A 12914-nucleotide genomic window follows, 5' to 3' on the forward strand; every position below is an offset into this window, starting at 1 on the left:
ACAACTAGATGGCACGCTCGCTTCGCTCGCGTACCATCTAGGTCGTGCCCACAGATGGTTCTCGAATACACAGTATTTTCCAGCGAGAAAAAATGGAGATTCGCTCGCGTACCATCTAGGTCGTGGCCCGACAGATGGTTCTCGAATACACAGTATTTTCCAGCGAGAAAAAAATGGAGATTTCAAATGTACGTACTGCAGGACTATAATACATTGTCGTTTACAGAAACGAATAAATATACACGATGATTTATGTAGTCCGCTAAAATTAGCACCCTGGGAATTACTTCCGAGAGAGAAACAAAATGAGTCAAATTTGGACTGATTTAAAACAAACCCAATTTGTGTTTTGTATGTAACATTAAGGGTTGAGGGATGGGGGAAGAAGATAGGTACAAAGAGGAAACATTTTAAAATATATTCTTATCCACTCAGTAACGAAATATTGTTTTTAATGTTTTATAGGACTATAAATAATATACCACTAAATACAGTAAAACATTTACGATTTAATACTTTGTTAAAACTCTCACTGTCATAGTCGATTGAAATAGTAAAGTACATGTAACGATACACCACTACGTACGTTTATATATTTTTAAATTATTAATTAATACAAACGTTGAGAAGCAACTGTCAGTAATAACGTTTATTTATTTGTATATTATATGTTTATAATCTAACAGTAGGGCCTACCCACACTCACAGTAATAAAGTTTATTTGTATATTTGTTTATATTATATCTAACAGTATCAACACTCACAGTAAGAAATTTGCGATTCAAATTGCGATCAAAAGTGCATTGGAATACTATTTATGTTTATTCTCCAAGGGGGCCCATAAATCTAAATCTATACCTCTATGGTTAAACCAAATAATTTGGAATGTTCCATTCATCACAAATCAATACATTTGTAAAAACGTATATTACATGTATCAAAATAGCATTTTTTAAAGAAAATCGGCCTGTCTTCAACATTATGATGCTGTACTCGAACTGTTCAACCGGTTTTCAGCTATTAAAAACAATTATCGTAGGAGGAGATAGGAAAATGCGAAGTGTCCTCGTATTATTGTGTGCGGGTATTTTTCAAATTGGACATCCATTAGACAGTGTATACCACGATCGGAAAACACCCCTATTTGGGGCAAATCGTTGAACCTAAATTCGTTTTAATCGTCAATAACTAATTATCGAATTCAATTTAATTAGCAAATAGGGTTACATCAGGTGGTTAAAATCAGTACCGAAAGTACCAACCAACTTTACATACCATCGAGTAAACATTCTAGAAATAACGCGCGATTTACCGAATTTTGCCCTTACGTAAATTTATATATAGATAATAGCTATAATCCCACACCGTACCACGATCACGTTTACATTAAAAGTGATATCATTATTAAATTATTAACTTCATTCATGGATCATTATAACAAATATACGAGGATATTAGAAAGTTTTATAGACATTCTCAAGATAGAAGCTGTATATTATTTATGTTAAGTCGTAAATCGAACCAATAACACATCTATGCTTTCGTCTGTTCATATCGAAACAAAAACACACTTTAAATCGATGCAAGAATTGTTAGTTATACTGAATTCATAACTTCAAGAAGGTCTCTCTCAAGTCAACTCATTCATATTTTATTTACTTAAGGCGTGATGCAAATTAAATTCTAGCAAAAAGAAAATTAACCACGTCGACACTAACGGACGACTGGAACGAAGAAGAAGAAAAAACAATCTATCTAATGACCGCGTGGTTGAAAAAAATCAGCATTGTTCGACACGATATCATCAACGGAACACGTACGCAAAATTTAGCTCTCTGTCATTTCATTAAGTTGATTGAGTTTTCATACTGTCACCACCGACTCACTCATTCAGTTAACTTTACCAGACGCCGTTAGAGTAGAGACTTTATCAAGATATTTCCAGAAATGCAGGAGTGTTGTCGAATACTACTGGTTCTTTTTGCGTTGGTGTCATTATCTACAGCTTGTTTTTGGAGGACATGTCCTGTAGGGGGAAAACGAACAGCGTTTAGGCCCTTAAGACAGGTAAAGTTTAACAATTATATTTTTTTTTAACTATTACTAATATTATAGTAACGTTTCATTAAGATTTTATTTTCTTTAAATTTAATGTTGAATAAATTGATTTGAAATGGCAACAAACTGTATTATTTACTTGTTTTTAAGCTCTCGATTATTAATTTTTTCTTCGTCCATCAACTTCTTATGGTGAACTACAAATATATTTTTTATCTGATTAATTATATTTCTAAAGAATTATGCCTTTTAAATGTTAAATTTGTTTATACATTTCTCTATGGATGAGAACGATCTTTTGCTAAGACTTCTTTAATTCTCATTGAATCTTGATAAATTAATTGTTTAGCATCATATCATACATCTGGTTCCACAGAAACATCTTAATTCTTCAAGCAATTACTTTATTATTATCTAATAATAATCCTTTTTTGTATAAATCTCAATAGACTTGAAAACAAAAATATCTAATACCATCTTAACTTCAAGTATCACAAACAAAGACATCCAATCATAGAGATTAAATGACGTAATTCAGTCTGTTATTTTGATTTATTGAATACAAACCCGTAATGAATATGAACGAATATCTCCCTCTACAACGATCATACAGTAAGTTGCTTGGAAATTGTTCTCTATTTATACCTTTTGATACAAAGCACTGTAAAAGCACGATACATAATGTAATATAATTTTATTTCGCACTCACCATCGATAACCGGTTAAAAGGCCAATGTACGGTTCTCGAGAAAATAATATTTCCGTCGTGGTCAAAAAAGGGTAGGAACGGAGATTTAAAAAAAAAACACGTTCTGCATAAAAGAAAGATTAGCCTTTATCTTGTAAAAGTACTACTAAATTTAGGAAGACGCTTTTCATTTTATGGTTGGTTGTTGCCGTCAGCTGCAGACACGATACTCAGTCTGACGATACGATACTTCAAGCTGTTCTTGTCGCCGATATCATAGAACCGTGCGAGATTCAACTGTTTATGGGTAACATTAGGTCTACCCTTATGATAGAGCGCATCATGCCAAAGTTATCGCTCGAACTGTCACTTGCCATTGTTCAACTCGTTCGCGTTACGCTTACAGACGTCCTTGCGTTGCGTCCATAGAACCAAGCTTTAAAGAGAAGAACATGTTTTGCGAACATGTTTTGTTGTTGTTAGGCCCACGTTTTCGGATGTACATTAGATAGTTACCAATAGGAATGTGGAGGCAGAGTAACATTAAGATGACATTAGAGTTCGTTTGGAGTCATAGCGTTTATGAATTCTGTGAAACTAGGTATATTTCCAGAATACTTGTCACGAATTATTATTCTAACATTCACAGCAAGAGCCTAACAGCACGATATATAAACAAAGGAAACAATTATTACGAGAAATTTTAAAATGTTAAACTAAATAACAACGACCGTAATTCAGGTAGTATTATTAATCAATATTTTACACAAACAAAACAAGCTATATAAATTACGAGCACTAAAGAATCATATGGCAAATTATACCTGTAAGAGAAGATAAACCATTTTCTTAACCTTTCAATAAGGTAATAATTCGCTTAAATGACGTACCTCATGTACTGAACTCTGTGGGCGTTCTTGATGGTAATGGGTAATGAAAATTGTGTGATGCTACATAACAATAATACTTTACAATACTGTTGTAACATCATGTTTTAATCAAAGCTTCATGGTGTGAAGATTCATTAAACCGCGTGATGGATCGGTACATTGTCGGATCGTTTATAAATACAGTAGTAAAAAAATACACTTTTAGCGATCTCTGCCAATCTACCGTACATGATATTGATTAAACAAACCTGGTAAATTATTGTTATAAATTATTTTCTAAGCGAAAAGCGATGTTAAGTTATTTCAATCACACGGGTGTGTTTTTACTTTTGTTACTATATTGTACATTTCCGCGTACCGCGTTTCCATTTCGTGTTTTAAATTTCCCGCCCGCTATCTAACATTGACTAAAGTTCATAAACATGAGACGTTAGCCAAAATATAACACTTCGACAAGGCCAAAATATTTTTATATCAAGCGGTTGGTATAATGTACATAATACATGATACAATGGTATACAATTACAAAGTGTACTTTTTTATTTAAGGGTATTTGAGGTAAAATATCTCGTTATATTCTAATTATATTACGTTACAGTGGATGCACTTGGTGGTAATGTTTGGTTTAACCGGTCATATGTCCTCAATAGCCGACTGCACAAGAACACCCCATAAAATATACTACTATTATCAATGACTTTATGCTATAATAATGTTACCCAAGTCGGCTGTATAAAATTATATAGTTATTGACAAAAGCCTAAAGCGTAAGGTTACAAGTCATTATCCCCATAGCAATGTTGTTTCAGAAAATTATGATTGAACTTAATAGTCAGTTTTATCATGTTTTTTCGAGCTCGTCCTCTGGATAACCTTTTAAAATTCTCCTGACATGATTTTAAAAATATTGTTATTATGTATTATGGCCTAACATTATAACATAAAAAAAATGTATACGTCGCCTTCATAATCTTAACTGAACTGGGGATTGTCATTTTGTGTTGATACATACGGTATCAATAAAGCTTGGTTCCCACTAGGACGCAACGCAAGAACGTAAGCCGCAACGCCAGGACGTAAGCCGCAACGGAAGGACGTAAGCCACGACGCAAGGACGTAAGCCGCAGCGCAAGGACGTAAGCCGCCACGCAAGCAAATTGACCAATGAGTGCCTTTTAATAAATGTGTGTAACATCGTATTGACGGTTTCTAAAAATGTTCGTGCCATAAAGATTTTTAAGGGCACATCACATGCACTGCAGACAATATAATAAAGTTACCGTAATATTGTCGAAGAGTGACGTCAATATTTGAGGGCAATATAGCTCCGGGAAATGTACCAAGGTTGATACTGTGATATATAAAAACAAATAAATAATGGTATTAATTAATTAAAACACATTATAGTGTTATTGCTTTAGTGGTTTACTGGCGCACGTGTCGGGCCGTAGAAAAATGGGCGTTTCCTAGCCTATGAGGGAGTATACGCGTGGCCTAATGAATCTTTCCCACGTATTGTTCAAAAGGTTGACCAAACACGGATGTATTTGGCTTGCTTTGCTATTGTATTATATGTGGTTGTTGTAACAAAGGTTGATATCAAGATAGACTATATCAATCAAATCTATATTTTTAATCAACTTATTCAATGAAACCAATCCCACAGGGAAAATTAGCCACTGTTCGCTAAGATTTGTACCGCTAATTTATCGAAATGGGTCTTTTAATCACGCGTGCGTTGAATCGTTGATTAGCAAATGAAATTTAAGATATTATTTTGATATATATTTCCATACTTGTTTACGTTTAGCTGTTTTAGGCAATACAATCTTGTATTGTGTTTGTAGTTAAAGGTTACTTCGGGGATTAAGCTTTCCACTATCGACGTAACGTAACGCAATCTACGTAACGTAACAAAATGCCTTTCTAATAATTGTATTTCCTCCCGCCTGCGCGCGTGAAATCAAACCTTTGATGTTTGCAGCAGCACTGTTGCGTCATCGGTGGTATAGAGGAACTATACACTATTTATCATGCCTCGGAGTTTTATCTATAATTTCAAACATTAACGGAACTGAAGGCCCTAATTTTTCAAATGTTTTGATAACTTATTACTCTAACGACCAGTAAAATTAGGATATCTGTAGGCCTATTTATATATTACATTTTTAATTGTCTATGGTTTTCAACACTCTTATATTTTGAGCAGTGAACTTTTCTATCAAAATAAACTCTCGGTTACGTTTCAATTTGTTATTTAATTCACAAATGTAAATTCATTAAAGTATCGCAAAACGGCATGGACTGTACAGTAGGCTACTGTACATCATAACCAGCTGGTTTGTGGTTTATGAACGTGAATCTGGAAGCTTGGTTCCCATTAGTGACGCAACGTAACGTAATCTACGCAACGTAAGAAAATGCCCTTCCAATCTTAGGGTTTGCCCCCGCCTGCGTGAAATCAAATCTACGATGTTTGCAGTACTATTGCGTCGTCGGTTTCCACTTGTGACTACTCAATCCATCACTTTGCGTCAATACGTCGCTGCGTTGCCTTCTAGTGGGAACCACGCTTTAGCAAACAGCCTGAAAACAATTTGGGACCACATATAGTAAAATGTTTTTATATTACATGACAACCAATATTTATAGGAGTAAAGTATATAGTATTAGTAATTCACATTGTTTAGCAACTCTTGGGAGTGTCGTACGTAATGCTTATTAAAGCTTGGTTCCCACTAGGACGCAACGCAAGGACGTGAATTGACCAATCACAAGAGCGATGGATTATTCGAACTGACGCTTTTCTCAGTAGTCGACACGCTTGCGTTTCGTTTACGTCTTTGCGTTGCGTCCTAGTGAGAACCAAGTTTAAGCGTGGTTCCCACTATGCAGAAAAATATTGACGCAAAGTGCTGTATTGCGTAATCACAAGTAGGAACCGACGACGCAACATTGCTGCAAACATCGCATGTTTGATTTCACGCAGGCTGGGGAAAACACAATTATCGGAAGGACATTTTCTTACGTTGCGAGGTTGCGTTACGTTGCGTCGCTAGTGGGAACCATGCTTTAGTAAAAATGATTTCACGTCAAATTGATGGCAAATAAGAATAAGATGCGTATACTACACAAGCAATGATTGAAAAGGATCTATGCGGTGACAGGATGTATAAATCAGTACGTCTATATAGATCGTAAAATGTGCTCATCAAATGTCAGGTCTTACTGTACCTGTTTACTCTATTCAATTTTTACATTCATGAATAAAAAACGCTATATTCGTTAGAATATTAAATATAGGTCTATAAATTCTATAAAATGACTCATGATTCGATAACATTTGATTCTTATCACTAAATTAGATAATAATTGTCTGATGATGTCATAACAAATGTGTATGTATTGAATGTGCAATTGGTATGTAGGTGATGGCTCTCCAAACGATGGAGGCATTGGGCGTTTTGAGCTTTTTCGGAATATTTTCATACCTGTTTGGCACTGCCCATGGGCCCCCTTAGCCAGTAAAGCTTGGTTCTCACTAGAACGTAACGCAAGGGCGTAAACGCAACGCAAGCGTTTTAACCAATGACAAGCGAAGTTATACTAGACAGTAAAGCTTGGTTCCCACTAGAACGTAACGCAAGGACGTAAACGCAACGCAAGCGTTTTAACCAATGACAAGCGAAGTTATAGACAGTTAGCAATCACAAGCGAATAAGCCATCGCTTGTGATTGGTCAATTCAATTGCGTTGCGTTACGTCCTTGTGTTGCGTCGCTAGTGGGAACCACGCTTTAGCAATCACAAGCGAATAAGCCATCGCTTGTGATTAGTCAATTCACTTGCGTTGCATTACGTCCTTGTGTTGCGTCGCTAGTGGGAACCACGCTTAAGCGCTCACGCCATTGTGTGTACTCATTATTTGTCGGAGTACTGTACTTTTGTATTCTTGGCGTTTTCGGTTTACAGTATAAAAAGTATACAGTAGTACTGTAAACAAAAAATATTTGGGGCAAAGGTCGAACTGTAATACGAGGGAACGAGTCTATGTTTGGTGGTAGAAGCAAGGACCTAAACCGCAACGCAAGCCAGTTGACCAATGACAACCGATAATAATCGCGCGCCTGAAGGTGATTGGTCAAATAATTTTCGTTGCGCTTACGTCCTTGCGTTGATATGAATGAATAGAATATAGATAATCAAAACGCATAAGATACTATATTGTGTGGATATAGATTACGTATTATACCCAAAAAATCGTTTATGTTAATTTTATGAGGAATACCATGTTAATGGATAGTTTATTGCATAGGTTATATTTGGTAAGGTATGAACGCTTGCAACAAAGTAGTCATTTAATTGATTTGTTGCAGTCGACATAGGCAAAATGTCTTATGGCAAAGAAACTTGTACAACAAGGGTATTGTTAGCTCAGTTTAATACTTTAAGTAAATGTCATGACATCGCATAATTCACACACGGCTTTATTCATAACAAAACAGTTTTTTTTTGTTCTTTAAAAGTATTAATTTTATTTTACTGTCTACAGTACGTAAGGGCACATCGTAGCGGGCTGCTATTTGAATACTTCTTTGAACTACCTTGCGGCTCAGTGTGGTTTCGATTTAATTGCCGTAATACATATGTATAATAGTTTTTGGAAGGCCGGTATTATATTCCAAAAGCATTTTATTATCTAGATACACATTTTCTTATAAACTATCCTGATAAACTGCTGACTATACCTATTTACAAGACAAATCAGTTGCAAAAAAAGATAACATGTAATTAGTCGGTAGCCATGGACTTTCCTGCAGAATTTCCTGAAGATATCTGCCAATCCAAACGTTTATTAATAAACTAAACAAACTAAACTAAATAATTATTATTCATAACGTATCTAATGTGTGTGATTTAATGTAATGCCGATGCACTTTCAATACATAAAGGACGCAACAGAAGGTTCGAAACAGTCCTATCACATAAGTTGATGATGATTGTAATAATACTAAATTAATGTATGTGTCTAGTAATTAATTTTTTTTTATTTTAGCTTAAGTCATGATTTGAATAGGTGACTGATTTTATAATTATTTATGTGATACTTTATTTTAAATCTATAGACAAAATTGTAATTGTACGCATTTCATCCTTTGCCTGCCTTACTGTAGGTTGTATTAAGTTTATGAATGAATGAATTTAACATTCATAAATTAAAAATATATAGGCCTATATATATATATAATTATAAAGACATATTAAGAGAAATATTTAGGCATTGAGACCTATATATATGTGTGTTCATTAACCACAAGGGATCAGGCTGCAAAACCTTCAATCCATATAATGGAAATGTTGAGATGTAAAAGAAATCTGAAAATACATTAAGGATATAGGCCTACACCCTAACGAGAGTCAAGAATGATAATGGAATTAAATACATCCCATCGGTGTGTTACATTTGAGTGTATGTCGGATGATGATAATTGCATGTTATTATTTGTGGTATGATAATATAATGATAACAATGCAATGCATACGGAATATTATTATACGATTTATCAAATAATACGTTGATAATTACATTAAAGTTACAATAATATATGATATATACATACACCATTTATATTGCGCCTTATCGAAACATTTCAAGGCGCATTGCAGATTAAAGCTATTAGTGTTAATAATAATGGTGGTGGACGAAGTTCATGATAGGGCACGATGACGAAGGCCCCTGGTATAGCATTCCTCCAACACCGGGTAGTTGCATTGGACTGCTCATGCTCTGCGGCCCCTTGAGCTATGGGGCCCCTTGAGCTCTTGGGCCTCTTGGTTTGAGTTTGGTTCCCACTAGAACGCAACGCAAGGACGTATGCGCAACATAAGCGAGTTGACCAATGACAAGCCACTGTTCGAATCGTTTGTGACTGGTCAAATCACTTACGTTGCGTTAAGTTCCTGCGTTGCATCGCTAGTGGGAACCAAGCTTTAGCAGTGAGCGCCACTGATTATAAATATTATTGTACTGAAAATGTATTAATGATGTTATTATTAGTGATAGTATTTAAAATGTAATAGTATTTAAAATAATTTTATCAGGTAGTGGAGACACGTTTTACGGAATTTATAACTATAACAATTTATTTTCATTTAAAGTGTTAGTTAATGATGTAATAAAGGCGCCAGATATTTTTATCAGTAGTTAGTTGACATTTAAATCAATTGTACTTACAGATTGTAAAGAGAAAAGAAAATGGTCAAGAAATGAGTATTTATTGCCAAACAGTCATTCGTTTAATTGTTTTCAATTGTCTGGTTTTTTTAGACGAATACAGAAAACAGTTAAAACCATTGTGACAATTAATGTTTTACTGGTCTTTAAAAAAATAGAAAGAAAAACACAATCAACTGCTTATGTGTCTCCGGTTGATTCTATTTGAAAATGTTTCTAACAATTCTAATATCAATCATAATGATTCAATCCATCAAACTATTCGACATGACATGCAGTAGATACCCTAGGCTCCTTTGGAATACTGTACCCTAATGCAAGGGAATACCAATATTAAATAGACACTCTCGTTAACGAGCATGGAGCAATGCGTTCGTTTTAAAAATATGATTTAAGACGATGTCGATTATTTAAACATCTTCTATTATTTAAATTAAACTGTATTATATTTATTAAATTGGGAAAAGGTGATTTAATAAATGGACTTATTTGTATTTCTTTTTTTTTTCGCAGTGTCCAAAATGTGGACCATTTGAAGGTGGACAGTGTGTAGGGCCTTTATTATGCTGTGGTGAATCATTTGGTTGTCATTTAGCCACGCCAGATACACTGGTCTGTTCCGAAGAAAGTCGTCTTTCTACACCTTGTACTGGACTAGAGTTGCAATCAAGTTGTCGATCTGTAGAGGGCGGAAGTTGTGCTACAAGTTATATTTGTTGTAATGAAGGTAATGAAGGCGGGATATTTAATTTGAAATAAAATAGTGTGTATAGTTTTTCGTTTTAGTTTATTCATGAACATTTACATATAGGTCTATAGTTTATTAATCATTATTTTAAGGAATTATCGGTGAATGACGTCACGAATTTTGCTGCAGTTATGCTGTGCTGTAGCTAAGTACGGCTCTCAGAATCGGTACCACGGACGATCACTGCACCAGGCGCCCATTTCAAGAAACCCTGAATCCTTACTTTTTTAGCCTAGGCCTAACCCACCTAACATTTAAAAAATCAAAAGTAGTCTAGGCTAGGCCTACTATATAATGCTACTACAGACCTGAAATAAACTGAACGCTGTAAATAAGGTATACCTACAAACTCTCTAATCTAGCTCTACTGGAGGTTTGGCTGTGTTACGGCCTGGTCAGCCTCGCTCGGAAGCCCATCCTCTCTACCACCCCTGCTAGGCTCTACCCGCAAGCTAGCCTATGGCCTAAGACTTTTTATTTTTTAGATCTTACTAGCTTTTTAACTTACGTTTTACGTAGATGAACATCACTATATGCTAGTCATTCACAATCACATTTTAAACAGGGCCTATTATGCTATAATATTTTCCAAGAAGATTTATTTTCAGCAGCAGACGATAATTGACACGATTAAACGTCGTAAACGTCACGAATAATTTATTCATGCGTATTTTTGTGAGAAATGGGCGGAGCAACTAAAAATTATATAGAGAGACGCACGTTGCCTGGGGTAAAGCTTGGTTCCCACTAGAACGTAACCGTACGCAAGGACGTGTACGCAAGGACGTAAACGCAACGCAAGCGTTTTAACCCATGACAAGCGAAGTTATAGACAGGTAGCAATCACAAGCAAATAAGCCATCGCTTGTAATTGGTCAATTCACTTGCGTTTCGTCGCTAGTGGGAACCACGCTTTAGGGATGAAGTCACGTGTTGCGAAGGGTTTATGGCGGTTTACACGTTTTAAAACGAAACTCATTTAATAACATTACGGAATGGTAAAACGACGAGGATCGACTGACAATCGTAAACCGCAACGCAAGCGAATTGACCAATCAAAAGTGATGGATTATTCGAACTCGTGATTGGTCATTTCACTTCGTTGTTGCATCAAAGAAAGTGGGAACAAACCTTATTAAGTTTTAAAACATGCGCAGCGCAAGAGCATAATTTGACCAATCACGACGCGATTGATCATCTATCGCGTCGTGATTGGTAAACGTTGCGTTGCATCCTAGTAGGGAACCAAGCTTCATAGCGTCTTTCTGAAATACGACGTCTTTCTAATAAGTGTTTTTTGTATTTTATTTACAGATACGTGTGCCATAGATTATTCTTGTGAGAGTGGTAGAATATCAAACTCACATTTACCACAGGAAACGTCAGCAAATCGTCAACTTTGGGACGCGTTTGTTAACGCAAACAACTAACTTTGTGAAACACATGTAATTATTTTTAATGTATGCTTATTAAAACGCAAATTAATGAAACCTTATTTTTTTTAACGCTTTTGTCTAAACACAATAAGCAGCTTTTCAATGTCGGTCGGATGATTAAAAAATCTTCATGCGATTTTGGGGAAATTCGTCAAATTTGCCCAAACATGTCAAAGCTAACCTTTAATGGTCCACATCTATAATTCATAACAGAGCGAATTTCAGAGCAAATTCCCGACCTTTAATTTTATATATAAATATAAGTTAGCCTATAAATTGAAGGCAATGTTTTGTGGTTCTTAAAAAAGCTGTTTTCAAAGCTTAAAAGCAGTCCAAGCACGCAGTTGCGCATCATTAAGTATTTGAAAGTTATTGATAATAAAAGGCAAAGCAAGTACAATATAAAGTTAAAATTATATGTATGTATGAGTGTTATCAGAGCTACATTAGACCAGGGAATTTTATTCTTTCCCGACTACAAATAAGCCTACCGTCGATATCGATCCGTTGGATACAAATAGGCCTAATCTGCAACACCGATCTTGTTTTGAGCGGCGATTCCTGCCGATGTTAGAATATAAACTTTGGTGTATAAAGAAATGTATTAGGAACATCGCTTTAATATTATTTTAATATTTATATTTAATTTCACTGGGCATTGATAGCTTAAGAACACGTGTAATGCACATTACTGCATAACTTTGAACTAGGTAATTCTTACGCCATACAATTAGGATAAAACCTGATTTATATGAAATGTAATCGATATTGTGTTCAGAAATATTATTTATGATTATAGTACTACATTCAATATTGGAATTAATAATAAATCTTTAAAAAATAGCTTTAAACATCAAGTG

At 35.0% G+C, this 12914-nt stretch overlaps 1 protein-coding gene across 1 annotated transcript; it reads left to right on the forward strand.

Moving 5' to 3' along the window:
- The first annotated feature begins 1753 nt into the window (after positions 1–1753).
- LOC140047035 (mesotocin-neurophysin MT-like) lies at positions 1754–12893 on the forward strand. The gene is made up of 3 exons (XM_072091831.1): positions 1754–2067; positions 10384–10597; positions 11933–12893. Exons 1-3 carry the CDS (start codon positions 1948–1950, stop codon positions 12046–12048), a joined length of 450 nt encoding a protein of 149 aa, XP_071947932.1. The 5' UTR covers positions 1754–1947; the 3' UTR covers positions 12049–12893.
- Positions 12894–12914: the final 21 nt, after the last annotated feature.

This window comes from Antedon mediterranea, chromosome 4, assembly GCF_964355755.1.
Source record: "Antedon mediterranea chromosome 4, ecAntMedi1.1, whole genome shotgun sequence".
NCBI lineage: Eukaryota > Metazoa > Echinodermata > Crinoidea > Comatulida > Antedonidae > Antedon > Antedon mediterranea.